The sequence below is a fragment of the Triturus cristatus genome, chromosome 8 (genome assembly GCF_964204655.1).
Source record: "Triturus cristatus chromosome 8, aTriCri1.1, whole genome shotgun sequence".
NCBI classification, from domain to species: Eukaryota; Metazoa; Chordata; class Amphibia; order Caudata; family Salamandridae; genus Triturus; species Triturus cristatus.
This window is the reverse complement of record NC_140591.1, coordinates 804,689,298-804,713,537: the sequence shown is the minus strand read 5'-3', so window position 1 is coordinate 804,713,537 and position 24,240 is coordinate 804,689,298. Positions and strand designations below refer to the sequence as shown.

At 43.4% G+C, this 24,240-nt stretch overlaps 1 protein-coding gene across 6 annotated transcripts in view; it reads right to left on the bottom strand.

Moving 5' to 3' along the window:
* UBAC2 (UBA domain containing 2) overlaps window positions 1-24,240 on the bottom strand; it is a 698,660-nt gene that overhangs the window by 139,171 nt on the left and 535,249 nt on the right. For all 6 annotated transcript variants that reach the window (XM_085622247.1, XM_085622244.1, XM_085622245.1 and 3 more), the window contains one exon: window positions 22,194-22,433. In XM_085622247.1, coding sequence (XP_085478373.1) covers window positions 22,194-22,433 — 240 coding nt within the window. The remainder of the gene's footprint in view (window positions 1-22,193; window positions 22,434-24,240) is intronic.

The following is a 24,240-nucleotide window of genomic DNA, read 5'->3' as shown; positions in this document are numbered from 1 at the left end:
TTCTATGAGCAGCAATGGGGTTGACCATTTATAGTTCTGAAACTTTGGTTTCCGCCATGTCGTTATAACTAGGGCAATTTTATCCACGGAAACAGAAAAATGTGCATTTATTGAACGCCAGCAAGACAAACGTTTATTACATGTTGGAACCACTAGTCCTATCTTAGACCATTTCACACAAAAGTCTCAGACAGACCCTTAGGCGAGACCCTTTTAACAAGAACATGTTTTTTCTCTTCAAGAACTGTTTTGTTATAAAACCTAGGGGTCTCGATGCTACTGCGATGGGGAGGGGGGTGCAGTTAAAAACAAGCATTTGCAATGCTTATATGTATTTAGCTATGCAGCACATTAGCCTGGGTGCTGATACATCTACTGTTCTTTAACATGGAGGGCAAGTAAGCACCAAACTGCGTGACACGCCAGGTATGGGAACACATGGAGAGAAATATTGCCTTTCAGTGGGAAATGGTATACTCCAAAGCTCTGTTTTTAATATAAAATCAGGGCCTTCGGTAGTCATATCACTAAAAATACAAGATTTGAAAAAAATATTATTGTCTACGGGTGCTCGTGGAAGACAATTTCTATGGATTGGAATCTAGAGAATGATAAAGTGATTCTGGTATTTTACTGACCTCTGTTGGTCGTTTTCTATCAAGAAACTTAAAGAGAGGCAGTTGCCAGAAAAATAGAAAAAAGAAAGTCCCTCAGCAGGAAGCTATTCTGGCATTTTACTGACATCTGCTGGTCGTTTTCTATCAAAACAGTTAAATAGAGGCAGTTGAACAGAAAAAAGTCCCTGCGCGGAAGCAGAGAAGCTGATCTCCAGAGCCCACTACGTATATACACATGTAAGTATATTCTAAAGAATATACAAGAGGTCTCAAATGCTCGACCTAAAAAGTAGGGTAGTTCCTATCAGACGGCCGTGGCAGGAACAAATTTGTAATTAAGATTAAAAACCTGTCTGTTTCTTAATTAAACGTGAGCTAACAAGCATGATTAACTTTTTCCCCATTAATTAAAATTACCGGGGATAAGAAGTTCATTACATAATGATGACGACTGGGCAACAATTGTATTTAACCATGAAAAAAGTTTGAACAAGGAGCTGGTGGTTGGGAGCCTAGTGTTAAATTTAATAGCTCGTCTTTATAGATTTCAAGTGTAAATGTCCCTGTGGCTTGGTCTCCGGAAATCAGCTGACTTGGTATATCTCCCTGGAAATTACAGAAACTTCCCCTTTTAGTGTTTAGTGATCTGTGTTGAGTATCTTATTTATGTGGCATACGATCGTCTAATAAAGTGCTAAAACCACCCACCGACCAGGTCTCGCTTATGCAAAGCAGGTGAAGATTATTAGTGCAAGTAACAGTATAACTCTCACACGGACACATGCATTTGGAATGAAGGTGAGACTGGGGCGCGTGACAGCCGCGGGTTTCTACGTACACGTGTTTTGGGCGGGAAGGGAATTACAGAGCTATATTTAGCCTACATTTATGACATTCTCTTCAGCGAAAGTCGTCCGTTTCTTGTTGTTGTACACGTTGGCATGCTGCACAGAGAATAGTTCTGATAAGGGCAGGATAGTAATCTGTCAACAGGAAACTCCTCCAACGTGTGAGCGCCCTAACCTTTTCAGAAACACGAACGGTGTGTTAAAAACACAGAAACGGTTCATTCTGTTTGAATTTATATATTCGCCTGTCTTTACCGTGTGCAACATTTTGTCTGTCTGCAGAAAGTGTGAAAAAGAGAAATCGGCGAACCACACGCCAGGACTGTAACACGAATATGTCAAAAAATAATTAACAGCCTATTTTGTTTTTAAGTGTGCTGTGCACCTTTTATGGCCGGAAATGGTACGAAATAAAGGATGACGATGATGAATTTACAGCCTGTTCATTTTTCTAGCGGCACCGTTCTTTAGCCCACTCTGCCACCCCAGTTCAGACATGGCCATATGCAAATCAGTCTGACCCTGTGCCTCATGGGAACAGTCCAGCCTGAACTGCCAAGCCATGCCTTCCCTGGACCGGAAACAAGCTTCCTAGGACCGCTTTCTGGCATTTCAGGCGTCTTCAGCCAGGCTTGCTTGAATCCAGTGGCAAAGTGAGCAAGGGACTCACGTCTGAGCATACCCTGCCAACTTATGGCGAACAAAGCGGTACAAAAGGGGGTGGTGATGGACGGAGCATCAGAACCAATCAAACACTCACACCCAGTCAACAGATCTGGGTTTAATCCATCACCGTTCTTTAGCCCACTCTGCCACCCCAGTTCAGACATGACCATATGCAAATCAGTCTGACCCTGTGCCTCATGGGAACAGTCCAGCCCGAACTGCCAAGCTATGCCTTCCCTGGACTGGAAACATTTTTCTAGGCATCGCCGCTTCTACGCCTTGGAAAAAACATAATAAGCAAGGCTTTAGTTAGAAAGCAATAGATGTCTTTCGCACCTTCACTTGCTGCATGGATTTACACGAAAAATGCAAGATGTCCGTTTAATGATTTCACTTGGAAACATACGTGAACACATGTAGGTGCAAGCGGCTTCCTCGCCTCTGTGCCTGGTGAACATTATTCGCGCGCAGCTACAAAGAACACGTGTTGTCTGCCAATGTGGTAAACGCTATGTATGTTAAGGTACACGAGACCACCATGTCTTCCTTCCAAGCCCATCTGCTCTCCAGTCGTTGCAATGTTAAGGGCACCAAGAAGAAGAAACCCCCAATCACCCGTCACCCCCCAGCTTCCTCCCAGTGTGTACTCATCTGCCGAATCATTTGGAATACATTACATATTTGGAGCTTCTCCATAAGCTTGTCATCTCCATTAGAAGATGCGCCATGTTTGTTTCCACATGCTGCAGATTTACAACACTCCAATGCTAGACCTCATGATGGGCAACCAAGCCTCCACGCCAGTCAGCAACAGCATACCTCAAGGGAACCACCACACCCGTTGCAGGCTTTGTTGACGGCAACATTGGATCACTCTATGCCAAAGCCATAATGGGGTGGTGATGAGAGTGTCTGGATCGCAACGCCTCAGCGCCAGTGGTAGCGCTGCAAGTACCTGCTGGCACATCAATACTTCATGAATAAAATGATCAAGCACAAGTGACCCAAAAGAGGTGAATACAAAGGCATAGTAATGGGGGATATGGGTCCCTCAGCACAGCGCGAAACATCTGGGCCTTAACTCCTGATTGAATATAAATGCAGGAAAGAGTATAGCTGTGCTGTGGCATGCAGGTGAGGAACAACTTGTGCACAAATGTCCTGTGGTGGTGGTGCACCCTTTATGTACTGATGGAACTTACAAAGTTTCCACTATTCTCATCACTGTTTCTGTTTATCATGCATCATATTGTACTCTGACAACGGCTTAATAATGGCGACTGCTCTATTGTGCAGTAGGATTTGTTATCAGTTTTAAGTCCTGCAGTCAACCATATCTGGAAGAAGATTCATTTGTTTTTATTTTGAGGGCTATAGGGGCCACCTACATTTTTATCACAAAGTGTGGTTCTCTCATCTCAGACCACTGAAACAAGCCAGCCAGCTTTTTCCTCTGTGGTGTCTCTGCTATCACATTCTGGCAACCCCTGAAGCTGAGCAACACCCTCCACCATGCCCTCCCTCTGAATGCCCACTCAACCTTGTCCAACTCTATACCCCTTGGGGAAGAGGTACAGGGACTGGTTGGTACCCAAACCAGAGAAGTAGCAGCCTTCACCTGTCTGAAAGCGGCTCTGATTCTGATTTTTCCTTACCATGATCCTATTTCCCTGACCTCTCCTCTTCAATGACCCCAGACCACAAGAAGTATTAACTTTACCCAGATAGGATTGTGTCACTGCCCCCTTACTAGAACCCTACACCAATGGACGAGGCAAATTGCATGCATCCATGGACTCAAATAGTATATGCAGCAGGCGGTCTGGGTCAGAGGTGTTCAAAATAGGCCCTTGTGGACAAGATTCATGCCAGATTTTCAGTTGAACCTCTATTTAAATTAGGTTCACTGAGCGTAATGAAATGCTATTCGATTTTATGGCGATATCCCAAAAACTGACATGGATCCTCCTTTTCGACACCACTGTTCTAGGCAGTCTATAAATCTATTGCTCAGGCATTACATTTCTCAGTTACTTCGGACAGCAAAAGTATCAGTGAGCCAAATTAGTAGACAGGCTTTAGTGGCCGCACTCAGTGACCCACTTTAATGGCGCTACACAGTAATCAACTCTAATGGCCGGACATAGCAGCCTACTTTAATGGCCCCACACAGTAATCAGCCTTAATAGCCCCACAGTGCCAGCGTTAAAGATCCCACACAGCAAGGAACATTAAACGGTCCACTCAGCAATGAACTTTAAAGATGTTATTAATGACTATTAAGTATTGAACCAGGGTCATTAACTGTAGTGTTCAATTATGGGGTGCTTACTGGATTTATCAGGTTGTTGATGTTTTTATTGCTTGTTTTAACCCTCCCAGATGTCTATGTATGACATAATTGTACTCAATGTGTTCTTATGAGGACTATGTTTTTTAACTCGGTGTATACATTTTGAATTGATATAGATTTTGAGAATAATAAAAATACATCACAGCATTTATACTACATTTTTTGGTTTCCATTCAATATTGGTGATTGGGTGGTGAGTGTATACTAGAATTGTGTGTTGGTATGCTTTTAGGAGCCCAAAGGGATCTTATTTTTGACAGAAGTGTCTGTTTCTGGCGCCCTGTCCCTTTGGTGAGTGGGACCCCTCTCTCTAATTTGGGAGTACATTAGGCACCAACTGCTGTGTTAGTATCAGTTCCTGGTACTTTTTCCATACCCCATTAATGTGTGCAGAGAGGAACTCAGAAAGCATCAATGACACAGACACTAACAGAACTCAAGATATCTGCCTTGCAATCTTTTTACTCATGGTACCAACTCTTGGAGAAAAGGCTGTCAGTGAGGAACATGTGGGATAGTTTTGTATCCACCAGAAGTAACTTTTTCTTCTTATAGACGCATCTTCTTGCAGTTTCCTTCCCATATGAATGAGTCCCAAAGCCCTACCCTCCAAGAGGTCGGATTCAGACGTGTTGATTATTCAAGGAAATCATGCAGCGTAGTTAAGGAAAATTAACTGAAACTGACTGCGTGAGCCGTGAGACATTAATGCTTGCCAGACGTATGTAAGGGTGACCACGTGGCTGCCCAGCACATGTCAACTACTGAACACCTTTAGTGAGAAAAGTAGATGCCACAAGAGGCCTAGTGGAATGGTCACAAATTCCCTTTAGAGGAACCTTTTTTGGCAAGGCAAACAGATTTTGATATAGAGGATGAGCAAACAAGAAATGGTGCTTTGGTCCCTTCATTGCCTTTCTGGCTCCATCAAAGTCCAGAAAGAGCTGATGATCAAATCTGTCCTGCTGAGTGTGGTAGATGCAACAGAATACAGCACACCAGTGATCTAGTCTGTGCAGCATCCCTCCTCTTTGGTGGGATGAAGAGGAAGAAAGATGGAAGGGTGATGAATGACCAATGTGAAAAGCCGAAACCACTGTTGGAAGGAAAGAAGGACAGGTAGAAGAAGATCTTTGTGGGAGTAAATGAGATTTCTGAGTGCTGACTGTAAAACCCAAGTCTGGGAGACGTATCACAGTGGATTGAAGATGTTTCTTGAATGTGTTTTCATCAACCAGTTGTTCAAGCACTGGAATATATAAACTACCAGCCCTCTGTAGTGAAATCTCCACAATTGCAAACACTTTTGAGAAAAAACAGGGAGCAGTCATTAGCTCGCAAAGGAGCATCATGAACTGAAAGTGCTGGGACTTCACTGTGAGCCTCAGGTAATGTCAGTGGGTGAGGAGGGTTAGCCAGTTCCCTGTAATAAGAGCCATCAGAACATTGTTTAGGGATAACATATTGAACTTGTCCTGGCACATGCAGAGGGTCAAGAGTTCAAGGATGTGCCTCAAGCCCCTGTCCTTCTTGGGAACATTGAATTAAAGGGAGTAGAAACCCATGTCCCTTTCTTTTAGAGGCACAACTTCTAGAATTTGTTAGGAAGTATCTAAACCTTTGTTCAGTAGAGCAAGAAACACTTGCTAAAATTGCCAGTGTGCCAGAGAGCATGTGCAAGTGGAAAGGAATCAGGGCAGTCTGAATGTATAGACATGAAGGATAGGACGTAACACTTGAAGATTGGCTGGATGACCTAGTAATCCATTGTGATCATTTCCCAGCTGGTTGAAAAATGGGAGATCCTCCTGCTACTGGAAGATGGTGGCTTAACTGGAAGGGAAAGGCTGGTAGGGGGGAAGTAGGACAGAAAGGTTCAAAGGCAACACAGCCTCCTGCTGTGGTTGGTGAGAGAGCCCTGAAGATGCACCTCTAGCATGAAAAAAGCGGTACATCTGTTGGGGTATTTTGACAGAATGCTCAGAGTGGCTGTGCTTGTACGGTTGTGTCTTGGAACCGCCTCAAAATTTCAATAATATTGTGGAACTTTATCACTGTGGACACTAAGCCCAGCAAGCGGACTGTATCTACTATTCTGAAAACGTTCGAGGAAGGAGTCTGCCTTCTCGCTGAATAGCCACAGACCATCAAAGAACATTTCCAAAAATGTGGCTTGAACATCTCCAGAAAATTCTATGCAACTTATTCAAGCATGATGACTGCTTGTACAGAATCTAGGCAAACCCTTCAGGAGTGGGGAGAAGGGTGGGGTCAGGTTTGGAGCTGCCAGAATTGCCAGGCCTGTAGGAGTGGTCCCAGCATTGGGGGTAGTGGTTCAGTGGGTACCAAATGTGTCTGCAGCAAGTCAACTACAGCATGACGGGAGGTCTGAGTCAGGCATTCCATCTTCATCATTTTCAATATCAGAATCGGCTCTGACAACAAGGAGGACCTGGGAAATTGCTTCGAAACTCTAAATGATCCTGGAAGCAGGACCATTATCTAGCAAGAAGGGGATTTCTTCATCCAATCGTGTTTTTTGTAGTACGAGGTTGTGGGAACTCATTCCTTGTCGAGGGACTTATGTGAAGTGAAACACGGTGGTGTATCCCTGATGGAATTGACTAAAAATAGCCTGGACTCCTGTTCCCTGATGGCCTTTGGCTACATCAGTGAACACAAGTGGCAGGTTGTGGAGCTGTGACTGTAGCCCATACACCACAAGTAGATGTCATGTGAGTCCAACAGGGACATTTCCTTACAGAATTTGTAAAAGGATCAAAATCCTGAAATCTTTGAAGACATTTGACCTAGTCACTTTTGAAAAGCGAATGAATTTAATTTCTAGTGGACAAAGAAGAGCTCCTGGCCTACATTAATGAGGCATGGGAATAGAAGAAGAGACATCAGTGAGCTGGTTAGAACATACTGTACACCGATGTTGTAATATTGTGGGCGGAGTCGAGGCTGAAGCCACATGACTAAGCTGGAGAGCTGCAGTTGGGGAAAAGATTCTGGATATAGAGGATAGTCATAACGTGAGGAATCTGCTCAAAAACAAGGTCACTTCAGTTCATCCATAGAAAGACTTTGTCCTTATTTATAACACTCTTTTTCCTTTTAAGACCCCCCCTATAATGAGAGTTTATAAATGGTCTTAACCTCTCTTCCATAATGCCCTGTTTACGTGTCTAGCATGTAGTGTTAAAAGTAATCTGCTTCTTTACACCATAAATTGCTGCTTGTTAGGTCCAGCCATGATCTCATAAGGTTTATATCATCTAAAAAATGAATACAGGATAATACATCAAATTCATACAAGGAGAAAAGTGCTTTTGGGTCAGCCTTCTTTTGCTATTGGTTAGTTTGCATGTTCATTAGAAGTTGGTTCAGCCTTCTGAGCCCATACTTGTGTAGGAATAGTTCAATCCCCCTTTAGCTACTGCCTGTCTAGGCAGTGTGGGGTGTATTTCCTTTTTGCTCACGGTACAGGCATTAGTTAAAGGAAGGGTTCTTTGAACTGAGTGACATCAATTTTCCTGTGCACAGGGGGATGGAATGTGATTGATACACAATTGGCTGGCACTCCTTGGAGCAACAGAAAGTTTTTTTTGCTCATTGCGTGTTGTGGCAAAGTTAAAAGCCAAGGTATTCTTTATGTATTATTTTTCTGACAGCTGTAATGCAGTTAGCTGTGGCTTCTCATGTTCATTACATACTTAAATGCTCATGTCCTCGAAACAAGACTTATCGAGATAGGGGTTACAAGAACACTCCTCAAATTGCAGATCTCCTTTATATCTACACACCAACAATCAGTCATATTGGCCCCTTTTCAAACGCAATTAAAATCTCTCAATTCTGATGCAAAGCAGTGATGGATTCCTTTTCCCTTTCTGTTCAATATATAGATCTGCACCCTTGCCTACTGACATCACCAGATCTGGGTAAAGTTCTACATCTATGCAGAGGACACCAAACTGATTTTTGGGTCATCACAGAAATCAATGCCAGGACTTCCGGCTTGCCAGACAGCCTGCCTTTAAACCACTGTTTCTGTCAACAAACTATGAGACTAAGGCTGAACCACTCCTTACCTCTCAAACTTTGACTGTGGAAGACTTTCTTTGGCACTCAATGATGTCCCTTCCACCCTCTCGCTATTCCTAAGTTGGTAAATTGTGCACTCATTTAGATTCCAACTTGGGAACTTCCATCCTGGTTTGTAAAGTTGTCAGCCCCTGTTTTCACTAACTGAAGCTGTTGTGTTCCACTCTTCTGTTTATTAAGAAACATCTCCATCTAGTTATGTTTAATGCCCTACTTCAATCGAGGCTAGACTATGGAAAGGCTACCTCTCTGTTGGCGTGCAGTATGCTGATAACCCACCTCTGACTTTTTCAGAATGCTGCACTGCAACTACTTGGAGCTCTTAAGAGATTCAAACATGTTTCACCCACTCTGCGTCAACTGCATTGGTTCCCGTATCATAATAGAATGACTTTTAAAGCCATGGTTATTGTATATAAGGCAGTCTAGTAGTGTACTCCAGACTTTATAGCCTCTACATTCACATGGTTGAAACTGTGGATCACTCTGTTGTTAGCAATTAGTTTTAACCATACCCAAGCCATGCACATTCACATAGGATGACAAATCCATCTGCGTTGCTGACGCTGAAATTTGGAACTCCCTTCCTTTGAATCTACACAGTTAATCATCGCCAATGCATTTGAGAAAGCAAAACAAAAGTATCTATTTAGCATGCAGTTTCTTAAGTCTGAAACAGTTCTCTTTCTATACAGCCAAGAAGCTCTATGTGAATTTTGACAAATACATACAACATATAACATAACATTTTGTAGCTGCAAAGCCAGTCATTTTTCAGACACTGCTTTGGCGCAGGCAAGGATAGAAAGTTGAAGTCAACTATTTACTCGTAACATAACGACCTATTTCTTTGCAGTACATCTACCAAACATCTATTGTTTTATCTATGGGTCGTTTTAAGTTGAAGCATAAGCTATGACTTTTTAAAAATGTCACTATGTGATTGACATTAATCTCCAATTTTTGTGAGATTTCATTCAACAGTGTGCTATAATTTAATTTATTTTACGTTCAGGATAAATAAAGCCTACAAGTTGTTGCCAGACCCATTGGCTTTGCCAATGTTTCATTTAAAACTCAACCCTGCTGAAGCATGAAAATGGATTATCCATTTACCATAGGTAAAAAGAACAGATATGTGACAATCGTAGCTTTGAGCGGGAAATAACCTTTACAACGCAGTAATTACAGCGCACTACCTTTACAACGCAGTCATTACAAAGCAACATCCTTTACATCGCATGCCATTACATCGCATGTCACACAACGCATGTCATTACAACGCATGTCACTACAATGCATGCCATTACAACGCAATATAAGGTAAGTAATGGGGAATAGTAATTTTTACCCCTACACTATCCAACACTTACCCTACTGTTGCACTCACTGGAGTGGGAATAGTAATTTTTACCTCTACACTGTCCAACACTTACCCTACTGTTGCCCTAAAAGTAATATGTGTTGTAATGGTATGCGTTGTAATGGTGTGCGTTGTAATGGAATGCGTTGTAAATGTAGTCTCTCAAAATGTGTTGTGATGGCATGCGATGTAAAATCATGCGTTGTAATGGATGTGGCGATGTAAAAACTGCGTTCAAAGGCATGCGTAGTAAATGTTTGCGTTGTAACGTCATACATTCCTTCGAGCTGACCACAATAGCCTCTGATGCTCTAAAAGGTGCATACTTACTTGAAGCAGGGCATGTAATTCTGAGATGAGACACAATGCGCAAGAGAGTGACATCCACTGGTATGATATGCTGTAAGGCACAAATGCCAGGCCCTCGTTTTTTAGGCTTTTTTCTAAGGAAGCAATGGATTCAAGAAGCATGCACTGTCAAACCCCAGTGTCAATACCTTGGCAATCCTCCTTGGTCCAGTGAAAAATGATAGAACACAGGAGACCCAGGAAAGGAAGTACTTATGAAAATTCTTACATTTAATTGATCCAAATAACTCACGAATACAGGCAATAAAGCAAGTATTTCCCTAAGTAGAGGCTTCCAACACAACTTCCTTCTTTTATGCCCTCTCCTCTTTTAACATCAGTTCTTCTCCTCACAACATCTGCCTTTTCTTATGGGACCTGCCTTGGTTCCACAGGCACCCCACCTAGCTTGAGAAGTAACAACTGTTAGCACGGCGGTACCTGTCCGGGGATGATTCCAGCGCTCTAAAAATCCTTCATTCATTCATTCAAGTGCTGATACAGAGATATTAAGCTTGCTTCTGCCCTCGAACACAGTCTCGAAGTAGGTATTTCTTGCCGTCTCCACTTCATACCAATTACCAGGGCTGGACTGGCCATAGCGGGCACGCGGCAACCCCCCGGTGGGCCGCACGGGTGTGGGCCGATTTTGGGCCCCTGGGGGCCGTTTTTGTTAGAGGGCCGTTTTTGCAGCACAGCTGCAAAATCGGCCCTGTAACAAAATCGGCCAAAAACCGGCCCTTGCAAAGAGCTCGGCGGCACCCCCAAACCCCAGAGGGGGGTTGGGGACTGCCGAGCAGTTTGCCAGGGCCGGTTTTGGTTCCCAGTCCGGCCCTGCCAGTTACCTCCAACAACACACAGAGGACCACAGCTTATCCTCTCCGGTCAGGAAGCAACAATAGCTACATTTTCTAACAAAATGCATGTCGACCTCATCTGGCAGCAGAAGGCCACATTCGCCAAATGGGGAATAGAGTTAAAAAAGATAATTCCCCCGCGTTATCCCAGCCCATTACAACCACCCTTCTACACCACGAGTTTCCTAAAAGGGGCAAATGGCCCAGATAATGAAAACCTAACAAAGGATCAAGAGCATCAGGCCAGGAAAATAACTATCACTCTCGAGTACCCCGAAGCTGGTAAACCTTCGACACCCTGGGTATTAAAAAGAGAAGGCATATCCGCGGGAAATGCATGAACATCTTCAACACAAACCTCCCAATTGCACCAAGGATGTACCATTTGCTCCTGGAACGTGCATGGTCTGCATTCAAAACTAGAAGACCCAGATTTCATGCATTTTATCACACCATACAACATTCTCCTTTTTCAAGAATCCTGGCAGACAACCTCATCCCCCATAACAGGTTTCAAGGAATTTCTGAACCCAGCTAAGAGAGTCACCAAATACGGAAGAGCTAAAGGAGGTCTCTCCATATTCATTTCTACAGAAATCCCATGGCAGGCTTCCAGTGTAGACCTAGACTGCTCCTGGATGTTGTGCGTCAAAATAGACGTCCCGGAAACCTATACCTTACTCATCCTTAACATCTATATTCACCCTGCATCTAAAACAAAGAAGTTAAAAATTGAACAACTAATAACCTCATTAAAAACATTAAAACTCGCCTATTTGGATGCTAAAATTATTCTGTCGGGCGACTTTAATATGTACTTATTATATGAAAAGAGTAAGGGAACAAAAGGGCCCATACAAGCCCCCAACCGACATGACACTTCTGGCAAGAAATGCGCATTTTGCCTGAAAGATCTCTCAATGTGCATACTTAATGGACAAGGTCCGGCCGACAAGCCTGCAGCATATACTAGGGTTACACAAAAACTTTCAGATTAAAGATCGGGCAGAAAGCGACCATCAGCCACAATCCTTCACTTTATTATTAACCTTTAAAACCTCAGCGAAAGTAAATGCGCTATCATCCGTAACACAATGCTATAATTTAAAGAACAACATTAAGGCTATCGTAAACATCTATACCAGCCTTTTGGAAAAATTTAATCCTGAAACATTAACTATAAATGCTTGGGAGTCGTTTATCATTGAAATTAACAATACATTTTCCAAAAACACCTATGTCCGCCAAGCCGGAAATTCAAAAGGGGCGGTTTGGTTCAATAAAAATCTGAGGAAACAAAAACAACAACTAAATAAATACCTCAGACAATTACGATCTTGGGGCCCAGAATGCCACCAGGAAATTCTGTCGTCAATTGCAAAAACTAGAAGACAGTTAAAAAATGATATAAAACGTACAAAAAGAGAGCATCAAGAACATATCTGGGCTAAACTCCATCACGCTTGTAAATTGGGGGATTCTAGGCTCTTCTGGGAACAAATAAACCAACTAATTAATGGCCGGAATCAACACCATCATTCGGACATACTGGAAACCACATGGAGAGCCCACATCGAACTCCTTTACAACGAAGCAGTACCTCGATCGGCTCCAAACTGTGATGCACTAACAGTGAAGGAGGCAGGAGGCCGAGACCAAGTTAACGGTACCAATAACCCCGAACCATCTGGGGATTTAGTGCTGCTCACAGAAACTCAAGTGCTAAAAACTATAAAAAATCTAAAATCGGAGGGAGCACCAGGTCCAAACGGCCTACCAAACGCCCTGTTTCGACATGCCCCTACATTCTGGTCTCAAGTCCTGACCCCTCTTTTTTTCAAAGTTATAGCAGATCGTCTGATCCCGGAGTCCTGGAGAGGAAGTATCCTAAATCCAATCTACAAGTTGGGTCCACGTTCGGACCCCTCAAACTATAGACTGATTGCATTAATAGATGTTGAGGCGAAAATGTACGCATCTAACCTCTTAGTAGAACTAGAGGCCTGGGTCAGTCTGAAAAACCAAATACCTCCCACACAAACAGGATTTCGGGCAGGGATGGGCCCCTTAACGAACATCTCTGCCGTTACTCTCTTGACCAACCAGGCCTTCGAAAAATCAAGGCCCCTGTATGCCTGCTTTGTGGACCTTAAGGCGGCCTTCGATAAAGTTTCGAGAGCCTCCCTATGGGCAAAGATGCAGGCCTGGGGGGTTCCGTGCAGACTCCTGGACGCTATCATCAATCTGTACTCTGACACCTGGGTGCAAATCAAGAAAGGAGATGGGTCAAGGGTCACCGGCAAGATTCCAACTTTGAACGGGCTAAAACAAGGTTGCGTTTTAGCGCCCTGCTTGTTCAATATCTATACGTCAGATCTCGACAAATACCTCCAGTCAATCCCAACTTACCCCCCAAAACTGGGCAAAATACCAACGCCATGCCTTCAGTACGCAGACGACATTGTACTGTTAGCACAAACACCAGCAGGCCTGCAGAAATTGATCACGGGACTAGGAGCCTATACCACCTTAAACCAACTTACGATCAACCATCAAAAGACTAAAGTAATGCGTTTTGCAAAACACAACAAAACATCGTCCAGGCATACCTTCTCCTGGAAATTGGGCGAACAACGGTTGGCCAGCGTTACCTCCTACAAATATCTAGGCTTCTTGCTAGATAGCAAGTTAAACTTCAAACAACATATGGAACAAGGAAGTACAAAAGCAAAACAACTGTTGTTCGCCTTCAAAGTCTTGAAAAAAAAGCTCACAGGCTGCTCTACCAGCCACTTGCTTCAAGTGATAGCTGCAAAATTGTTGCCCTCCTTCTCGTATGGTTCAGAAATCCTGAATACCAAAGACGCAACCATCTTAAATACAACACAATCCGTATTTTTCAAAAAATAGTTTACAATTCCGCTACACATCCCACAAGACCAAATCCGTTTAGAATTTGGACTAAAAAATCAGATCATGGCCAGACAAGGTGCTTTAGTGAAGTATTATTGGAGGATGAGGGAGGCAGACGATAACACCCTAGCCCATCGCTGTTGGGCTGAGATAGAAAGTCAAGCTCGACAAGCTAACTCGACGACGAGAATACTGCAGGAATGCTTGTCGGCGTTACAGCTAGAGGAGGTCTGGTTAACACCTGTAACGTATTCCGGATTTAAAAACGCAGCAAATTCCGCAATCAAGAGGAACTCCCTATTAACCGACAAAAAGACTTTTTCTAAAAAACATCACGCCTGGGCCGTGATTCAGTCATATCAGAGGTTAAAACCGCAACGGTATTTGACTGAACACACCTCCTACTATAAAAAGCACTACTTGATGTTATTACGACTGGGTTCATTCCCCTCAAAAGATTTAACCCCGCAGTGGAAACACGTATGGCCATCAAAGGAATGTCGCCTTTGTTGTCAAGGGGAGGAGTCACTATTACATTTACTATGTATATGCCCTACTTTATTGAAAATACGTAAATCCATTCTCCGGGAGATTTTAAGGAAAGAACAGATCAGAACATGTAGAGCTGCGGTCATTAGGTGTCTTGGATGGCGCTCAATCCCACTTTCCTGTAGTGCCATAAAACTCTGGAAAATGGTGGCAAAAGAATTGGACAAAATTTCTTCATGATATACAATTACACACCCCCTTGATTGACTTTTTACTGTGATAATGGTTTTCCTTTCTCAAGGATCTCTTCCAGATCAATGTTCTAAAATAATACAAAAAACAAATTATAATAACTTTTTAATCTTTTTTTAATAATAATACCTTTTACAATACATATGCTTCTATGTTCAGAATCTGTATTTTATGATGGTTTGCCATCCTTTTATGATTTTTAAGAAATTAATAAAAGTATCATTGACATTGACATTGACCACAGCTTATCCCAGGCCTTCGGGCAGTTTACAATAAATGATTACAACAGAATGTGTCTTTACCGGCATTCTCCTGTTGTTCCAAACGCCTATTTCCAGGCATAAATCCACCAAGCTAACACACTACTCCAGGCAGAGCCACAATCACCAAATCACTTCTAGAATGCATACTTTTTATACTTTAAAATTATGTAAACAACCTCTAAAGTTTAAATAGTGTTAGCAGCCCGGACTCTGAGACTCTGCTCTGTGGGGGCCGGGGGATTCCAGTGATTGTCAAAGTGGAGATGCAGGGGCCTAAGAGGTGAAATACAACAAAGCTTTATTAAAATGTAAATGGTCTTTTAAAGACCTGTGAAGTACTGGGGTGTGGGCTGTGTGTGAGTGCAGGGAAGCTGTCTTAGTGTGGCTGTGTGTGCGCGCTGGGAAGCTGTCTCAGCCCGGGCTGAGGGCTGACACACACACGGGGTGAGATGACAGAGGGTGACAGAGGGAGGGAGACAGAGGGTGACAGAGAGAGGGAGACAGAGGCGCAGTCTGGGGAGACGGAGGGAGAGGAAGGGAGACAGAGAGAGGCAGAGAGGGAGGCAGAGGGAGAGGGAGGAAGATGGAGGGTGACAGAGGGAGGGAGAGGGAGACAGAGGGAGAGAGACAGAGGGAGAGGGAGGGAGACAGAGGGAGACAGAGCAAGGGAGAGAGAGAGACAGGGAGAGATAGAGGGAGGGAGACAGAGAGAGAGACGGAGGGAGGGAGACAGAGGGAGGGAGGGAGATGGAGGGAGGGAGACAGAGGGAGGGAGGGAGACGGAGGGAGACAGAGGGAGAGAGAGAGACGGAGGGTGACAGTGGGAGAGAGACAGAGGGAGGGAGGGAGGGGGAGGGAGGGAGACGGAGGGAGACAGAGGGAGGGAGACAGAGGGAGACAGAGGGAGGGAGGGAGACGGAGGGAGGGAGAGGAAGGGAGGAGGGAGACGGAGGGAGGGAGACAGAGGAAGGGAGGGAGACGGAGCGAGACAGAGGGAGGGAGGGAGACGGAGGGAGAGGGAGGGAGGGAGGGAGACAGAGGGAGAGAGACAGAGGGAGAGGGAGAGAGAGAGAGACAGAGGGAGAGGGAGGGAGACAGAGGGAGAGAGACGGAGAGAGACAGAGGGAGACAGAGGGAGACAGACAGGGAGGGAGAGAGACAGGGAGGGAGAGAGACAGAGGGAGGGAGCGAGACGGAGGGAGACAGAGGGAGGGAGGGAGACAGAGGGAGGGAGAGGGAGGGAGACAGAGGGAGGGAGACAGAGGGAGACAGAGGGAGGGAGACAGAGGGAAGGAGACAGAGGGAGGGAGACAGAGGGGGAGACAGAGAGGGAGACAGAGGGAGGAGGGCGACAGAGGGAGGGCGACAGCGGGAGGGTGACAGAGGGGGAGGAGGGAGACAGAGGGAGGAGGGAGACAGAGGGAGGAGGGAGACGGAGGGAGGGTGACGGAGGTAGGGAGACAGGGAGAGAGACAGGGAGAGAGACAGGGGGAGAGAGACAGTGGGAGAGAGACAGTGGAGAGAGACAGGGAGAGAGAGGGAGGGGGAGAGAGGGAGGGGGAGAGAGGGAGAGGGAGGGAGGGGAGGGAGAGGGAGAGGGAGGGAGGGAGGGAGAGGGGGAGAGGGAGGGAGGGAGAGGGAGGGGGAGAGGGAGAGAGAGAGAGATCCGTGTATGCTGGGTCTGGTGGCTCAGTGGACGAAGGCATCTGCTGCAGTGCAGGGACCTGTGTTTAACCTCATGGTCACAATTTTTTTTGCTTTAGCCCCGCCCCTCTGACCCCGCCCCCACCGGTGCGGCCCTCAGCCGCAAACGACACTGTGAATTTGGCCCCCGAGAGAAAGTTTGTGAGTACCCATGCTCTAAACGATAGTGAGAGATGAACTCGCATCTCCCTAGTCATAGACTTTCACAGTTTAAGTAATGGCTCACCTCGACTAATATAGTTTTTGCAAATTTTTCTAAGTTCACAGTTACACAATTGTTGACCACCATTCACAAGTGATTCAGTTGGCGGATATTTTAAATTTGCAAGAAGGCTTTTATATTGTTTTTTTCTTACTTTAATTACAGCTTGCTAGAGAAAGCCCCCGGCCGCCACGCCTAAAAAGGGGTCAACAAGTGTTGGCTGGCAGCTGCATCTTCATTTTCATGCATGATTATCGAATGCAAGTGATTATTTCAGTATAACATACAGAGAAAAATATCAGCTACACAGATGTTGCATATCTTGATTCTACTTGTGTTTGCTTTCTTTTCAAACTGTTAATTTATGTACAAGAAAAGGAATGTAATAATTATTTTCCACAGCTATGTTACAATGATAGAGTAACTACATACTGTTTATCATGACAACAACTACATTCTGGTGTTAGCATCCCACATACAGTTCTCATTCAACAAATATTTACCATTTGCACATCACAAAGTAAAGTGAATTCCACACCAAGTGTACTTCATTTGTGCTTCATTACCTGCTGATATATTTTGAAATATTTCAACAGTTCATTTATACGTATTTACATTTTGTTGTGGGTTAGAAAACTGACAAGCTACAGCCTTTCCTTTCACTATCCCTGAACCCCACAAGATTATCAGATAGTTCACTTTACAAAATCCAAAATCCTAACTATGCAATCAGAGCAAGAAACGTAAACACCAATCTCTATGTTAAAAGTGTAAGCATCAATTGTTAGGAGACATAGCCTGACATGGTTGTATGACGTTTCAACGCATTCCGTTGCAACGCATGCTTTTTCCACGCATGCATTACAACGTGAATGCCTTTACCACGAATATCCTTTACCACAAAAATGCCTTTACCATGCATACCTTTACAACGATTTTCGTTGTATAAGTATGCATGATAATGGCATGTTCATGGTTAAGGTTTTAAAATTACTATAAATTTATATACTCACAGTTTTTGTTTTCTTTCTATGGACGGAATCCTCGTTTTTCTTTCTCTGTTTTATTTTGTCCTTTTTCTATTTTTTTGAAAATGCAGTACGTAGACGCACGTACGCAATAACGTTGTCAGTGATGCTCCTCGCCCGAACGACAAGAAGCACAGAAGAGCGTTGATCAGGTAACATATTTTTTTTGGGGGGGGGGATCCCCCCAAGCCCCCCTTCTTGAAAGCCATGCTTTCTTTTGGGGGGAATGGGGGGGGGGGGGGGGGGGGAGGCCCCCCAAACCCCGCTTTTTTATTTTTACCTTTAACTCACATTCCTTTACTACGTATCTCGTAGTAAAGGAATGTGTGGTAAAGGTCATACGTGGTAACCACGCATGCGTTGTAAAGCATGCGTGGTTAAGTGTATGCGTGGAAACGGCCGAGTTGTACTGGCCGTTTCCCGCCTGACATGATCTTTGTCTTTGAAAGCACAGCAAACATGACAAGACAAAACAACATTTAAAGGCATCTTTATTGCTCATTCACTTAATCAAATCCAGCATGGTTATTTTGGAGTTGCTGCAGTACCCCTTTCCTTCGCATCCCTACTTCCAGTACTATGACTTTCAGGTTAAGCCTTTGGATTTAGAATTGGTATTATTTGCCTGGACTGCACAGCAGTGACACGAGCTGGGGATTCTGGCACTCTAGTTAGATCTCTCTTGGCTCTGAGACTTGTATAGTCAGCCTGTCAACTTGCAGAGAGAATGAAACAGAGCGGGATCTCAGATAATCCATAAACTATTAAGAAGGAAGGGTCAGTTAGTACTCTGAGGAGACCTGTCCGAGAACAAAGGAGGCTATTTTTAGGTAGGATTTGGGAACTCAAGTAGCAAATCATCAATGTATTTTTTATTTTTCGGATTATATAGCGCAAACTTGACCCAAAGGCCTCAGAGCGCTTTACATGAGCAACAGTTGCGTTGTAGACAGACACATTCATTTTTGTTGGGCACGGGGAGATTAAATGATTTGCCCAGAATTACAGGATTTTGAGCGTCCCTGCAGAGATTCAAATCCGATTCCCCAGCTTCGAGGTCTGCCCCTCTAGCCGTAAGGCCACATCCTCTCCCCAATTAATCGTCAAAGCATCAATTATCAACAAATCACTAAGCTTGTGTAGAACAACCCGTAAACAATTGTTATTGCAACCATTATTAGGACATTGGCATCAATAAATAATAAAAATAACATAGTAGAAAAGCAGTCTAACCCAATCCTATATTGTTTTCTGCCACTGAGAAACAGTATCCATCCCCACATAGCTCCCCTTTGCTGCCCTCTATCAGCACAGCCCTCAGATGTCTTGCAAGTGCAAGATCATGTTCTGAGTGCCCCCAGCATATTGATTTTCCTCTTTAGCTACAAACTACAACATGTATTTTTATACTGTGTTTCACTGGATTAAAACACACAAATAGCACTCAGCTCTCATGATGATGTTTGTGAGAATAATACATGAGAATTGTACCTGTATAAGGGACCATATTAGCAATGAGAGCTCTGTTTTCCTTATACTCTATATGCTCTACTGATAACAATGTATCATTATTGATAAATATAAACTAACAAAAAATATTAAAACCTTCACAAACCTAAAAGATAAAATCTGTTTTATGTTACCTTATTAAAGGAAGAAGTCAAAGGTCACAAGACCTAGGTTTTATAAAAACTTGCAACAGAGCTCGTAAAAAGTCTTGAGTGGGCGGGGCTTTAATGGCTGATACATGTGCAGCCCATCTCCATAAATGTTGGCTCTTGTTCCAATTTACAGGTCGGCAACTTCTTCCGCATAAGAGTTGGCTTTATTTCTTGGAGGTATACAAGGACACACTTTCAACAGTGTTGGAGGTGTCAGTGAAGGTAGTTTCTTTTAAAACTTTCATCTTGCTATCCGTCACCTTGGCAAGACACCCAAGAGAGCTTGGACCTCTAATCCAATCCTCATAGTGGATTCGTTGTTTCGACTTCCCCAGAGTCTTTTCCTAAAGTAAGATCTCATCTTCGCTGCAGTCAAAAGGTGATCCTTTTATCCCTTGCCTCATCATTTGATTTGAAAGAGGGGTGTCTCCTACACTTTTTGGATCTGGAGACCCCCATGTCAACGTATGCAGCAACAACAGCGCAATTCAGGCATTCAGATTAATTAGAAAAAAGGTTTCTGAGCAATAAGTACAGACATAGTAAAATACAGACAATAAAATGTCCCAATATAAATAATACAGAAAACTATTACTACAAAAACCAAAAATATTATGGCAAAAAGGTGATTTAATTCAAACTGACCAAAGAGAACAAACAAGCTCAGTGCTCAGGTGATTCACACATTTCAATGAGATAATACAACGTGACAAGAGAAGACGGCCAAGAAAACATATGACTACAGTTGTAGAATCTATGATTGTACTATTAATGATTATGTAGTCACAAATCAAACCAGAAATGCAACAAAGTTTATATGTTTGGTGTTGATAGTGTTTCGACCCACAATAATAACTGACTCATCATCAGGATAGAGAGATTCGAAAAGGGCCTGAAAAAATCCTAAAAATCTCCAGTTTTTCAGATATTTGTAAACCAGTTGTCATAGGAACTCAAATGGGGTGAGTGAAGTACCAACCACTGAAGACTTGGCACCAAATGGAGTGACAGCAGGTGCATCTGGTAGATGGTTATGGCGTGATTATCAGGGCACCTCAGGCCGAGCAGTCTTGAAAAAGTGAAGCTACAATCAGCAGCAAGACAAATCTGTCTCACTAACAGGGCCAATGGGTCAGGAGGAATATTAGGTGGGTAAATTCTCAACAGCGCTCGAGTGAGCAAATGAGTACCCGGGAGGTTGAGCAGTTGTCTCTTCCATCCCAACAGGACCTACCTAACGGTCGCGTTGAGTCGCCAAAATTAGCAGAAAAAAGCAGATGACAGATGAGGAAGATCTGTTGGCACGGACACAGAAACAGATAATTGTGCTAACAAATACACTTGATAAGAGACCCATAAATGATTTACAGCACACTGTTTCCACTGCAAGACTGCCAACGCTGTCTTCTTGTTAACTGATACCCAAATGCCTCCAGATGATCAATCCTGTAGAACATGCAATTTCACACTTAAGTCACTGAGAACATAGGGCCACATGTACAAAGCATTTTTCTGGTCACAAGCGGGCCAATTTGTAGAATCAGCCCGTTTGCAACTGGAAAAATGCTTTTTCGGATGTACAAAGCCCAAATTGCGATTCAGTAACTTGTTACCAAATCGCAGTTTGTGTTTTGTGATTCGGTATTTGGAATTGACGTGTTTAGGGCATCCCTTCCAAATAAGGATTGGCCTTGGTATATCCAAATGTTTTGCAACCAAACTGGGGTCGCACAACATTTGCACTTTACCACCAACTCAAAGTTGGTAGTAACCCATTTGCAAATGGGAAGGGGTCCTCGAAGGACCCTTCCCCTTTGAGAATGTCTGGTAAAATATTTTTTAAGAGCAGGCATTGGTCCCACGGACCACTGCCTACTCTTAAAAAATGAAACTTCAAAGTTTCATTTTTTTTAAAAAAAACACTTTATTGAAATAGACTTGCAATGTTTTTCATGCGCATCATATTTTGTACATGTTATAACAGTTCCATCACGAGTTACATATGCATGGGTACATCTTACAGTAGCCTTACAAAGTATAGTTATAGTGAATAAACAACGTTTTTATTCTTCCTAGTCGTCTGATCTCTGATCCATTGTTGGAGCATTTTTTCTTTTTAAACACATTCCGTCTTCCTTTAAGAAAAATGGCCTGCATTTAAAAAAATGCTTTATTTAAAAGCAATCACAGCTATGGTGGTCTGCTGGTCCCAGCGAATTGTAGTGGGTCACAAATTGTGACCTACCTCATTAATATTCAAGAGCTAGGTCTATTTGCGACCTACTAGATATCGCTAATGAATCTCAGAAGAGTTTCATACATTAGGAATAGTGATTTCCTAATTGCGATTCACAAACATTCACAATTAAAATATCTCTATTCCTCTTCTTCGCACATGTAGCCCATAATTTCCAATTGTACATGTGCCCCGACCTTTGTTTTGCACATTTAAGTCAAACTCAGATGAGCGGTTTCTATTATGTTACTTGCAAATGCTTAGAAATTCTTTTTTTTGGTACCTGTGGTTGCGGTCCTCTTGGAGCAAACTGCGACAACATGATTTGCTGATCAAACAATTCCATCCTCTGCTGTCTCTGGATATCCAGTGTGGCTCCCATTCCTTCTGGGCTCTCAGTGGTGGGTTGAGTAGATGAGAACAGGGGCGCCAGAGTGCAGGAACTGATCTTTGCCAACCAGTCGGGGATGTAGATCACTTTATTAACTTCCCACACATTGCTATTGTGGCATAAACCAGCAACCTACAAAGAAAAACCGCATATTTGAAGAAAATAAAAGTTACCAAAACAGGCACATTTGACCCTAGTCACTAGCTGCGGAGAGTTTAGACACCTTAAGAAATACATTCTGCATTACCTTTGATATCATCCGCAGTCCAGGTTTCTAGACAAAGTTCACATTTTCAGAGTGTAATAAACATAACGTAGTGAGTATTTATAAATCACATGTTCACTACTTTTGGGACATGTTGATGCAAAATAACAGTGGTTTAATTGAATCTCTACTCAACGACTATCCCATCTATATCTTACTATATGCTCATTAACAGTCCTAAAAGGTTAGGGGAAAGGATGGAAGACCACGGTGACAGGTTCTTCTCAAAGAATATAGTAATTTGTCTTTATTCCATAATAAAACACAGACTTTGCTTGGTAACATCCAACAACGTCAGGCCAATTCTAATCTGAAATAAGAAGCAGTAATTGTAGGTAGCAAGCCCAAATGTTTTTGCAAACTTCAACCTAAGCTTTAAGGTACCATGTTTTTCGGGGATGAATTTACCATATATTCTGAAAACGTATAGGTTACAGGAAAATTAGTACTGAATACAGGCCAAGAAAAGTAAATTATATTAGTTACCGGTGTTTGGAAAATCTAGTTAAAGCACAATGGGAGAGTATCTTCGATACTCAACCACTATCAATCCCACTGCAACGGCGAAACCCAATAGTCAACCCTTTAACCCAATTCTCTATAACCCAGATTTTCCACCAGGTCAACAGGACAGAGGCTTCAGGGAATGGTTGAGCCGCCAAGAGGCAACCAGATTGTTAATGTCATGTCAACAATTGTGACAGCTCTTGTGTAACGACCCATGTAGAGATGCTCAGGCTATGCACGGGGTGTGACGAAGAGAAACAGCAAAGCCATCAGGGACCTGACAGCAACTAAATCTCTCTTAACACTGTATAAGCAGGAGCTGTTCTGGATTAAATAGACTGCTAAGCAATCTACAGCCAAACCCACATAAGTAGCTACATGGGAAATGGAATTAGGAATACAAATCACAGAAAATTCATGGCTGAACATATCGTTCAGAGTAGCTAAAGTGCCCATATGCAATCGACAAAAGGAATGTAGCTATAACGTTCTGTTGCTTTGGTACTTAGCCCCACATCGTTTATATGAAGTATTTGGGTCTGACACTTCATGACGACATCAAGAGGCATATTCAGACCCAGAATTACAAGATCAGCTCAGACCAATCTAAGCTTTCCTCAAGGCGTTCCTTCACTGGACCACTGACTTGTATGGTCTTGGGTTTTTCTAACACACAAAACTACTTGAGGTTACTTAACATTCATACTGTCCCTTAGTAGTTGTTTTTTCGTAGAGGGTCATCAAAAGATTTTTGAGAGGTCGTCTCATCCTTAACTTATCAAGGCATGCTTCATCATTTGACGACCTTGGTATTCTTCTGCCATTTCACCGCTCTCATCTTCTACGCATTTTTAGGTCTCGCCTTGCTATCGCGTGAGCGATCGCAAAGCGAGACTATAGAGAGCGGGTTTGAAAAGTGCTCCCAAAAAGCGGATTGCCTTGCTAGCACGCGCACAATCACGCGCATCGTGCAGCCATGCAATCCGCCTTTTGGGAGCACTTCAAAGGGTCCGCTCCCCCGCCCCCAAGCGTGCGCGCGCCACGCTCCGCCGGGCTTGTCTTTTAAAATTTTTTTTATAAACTTTAAGCGCGAGTCGCGCGTGCGGCCAATGCTTGTTTTTTAATCTCTCCCAGTGGAAAAGAGCAGGGGAATAGTGCGCTTACCCA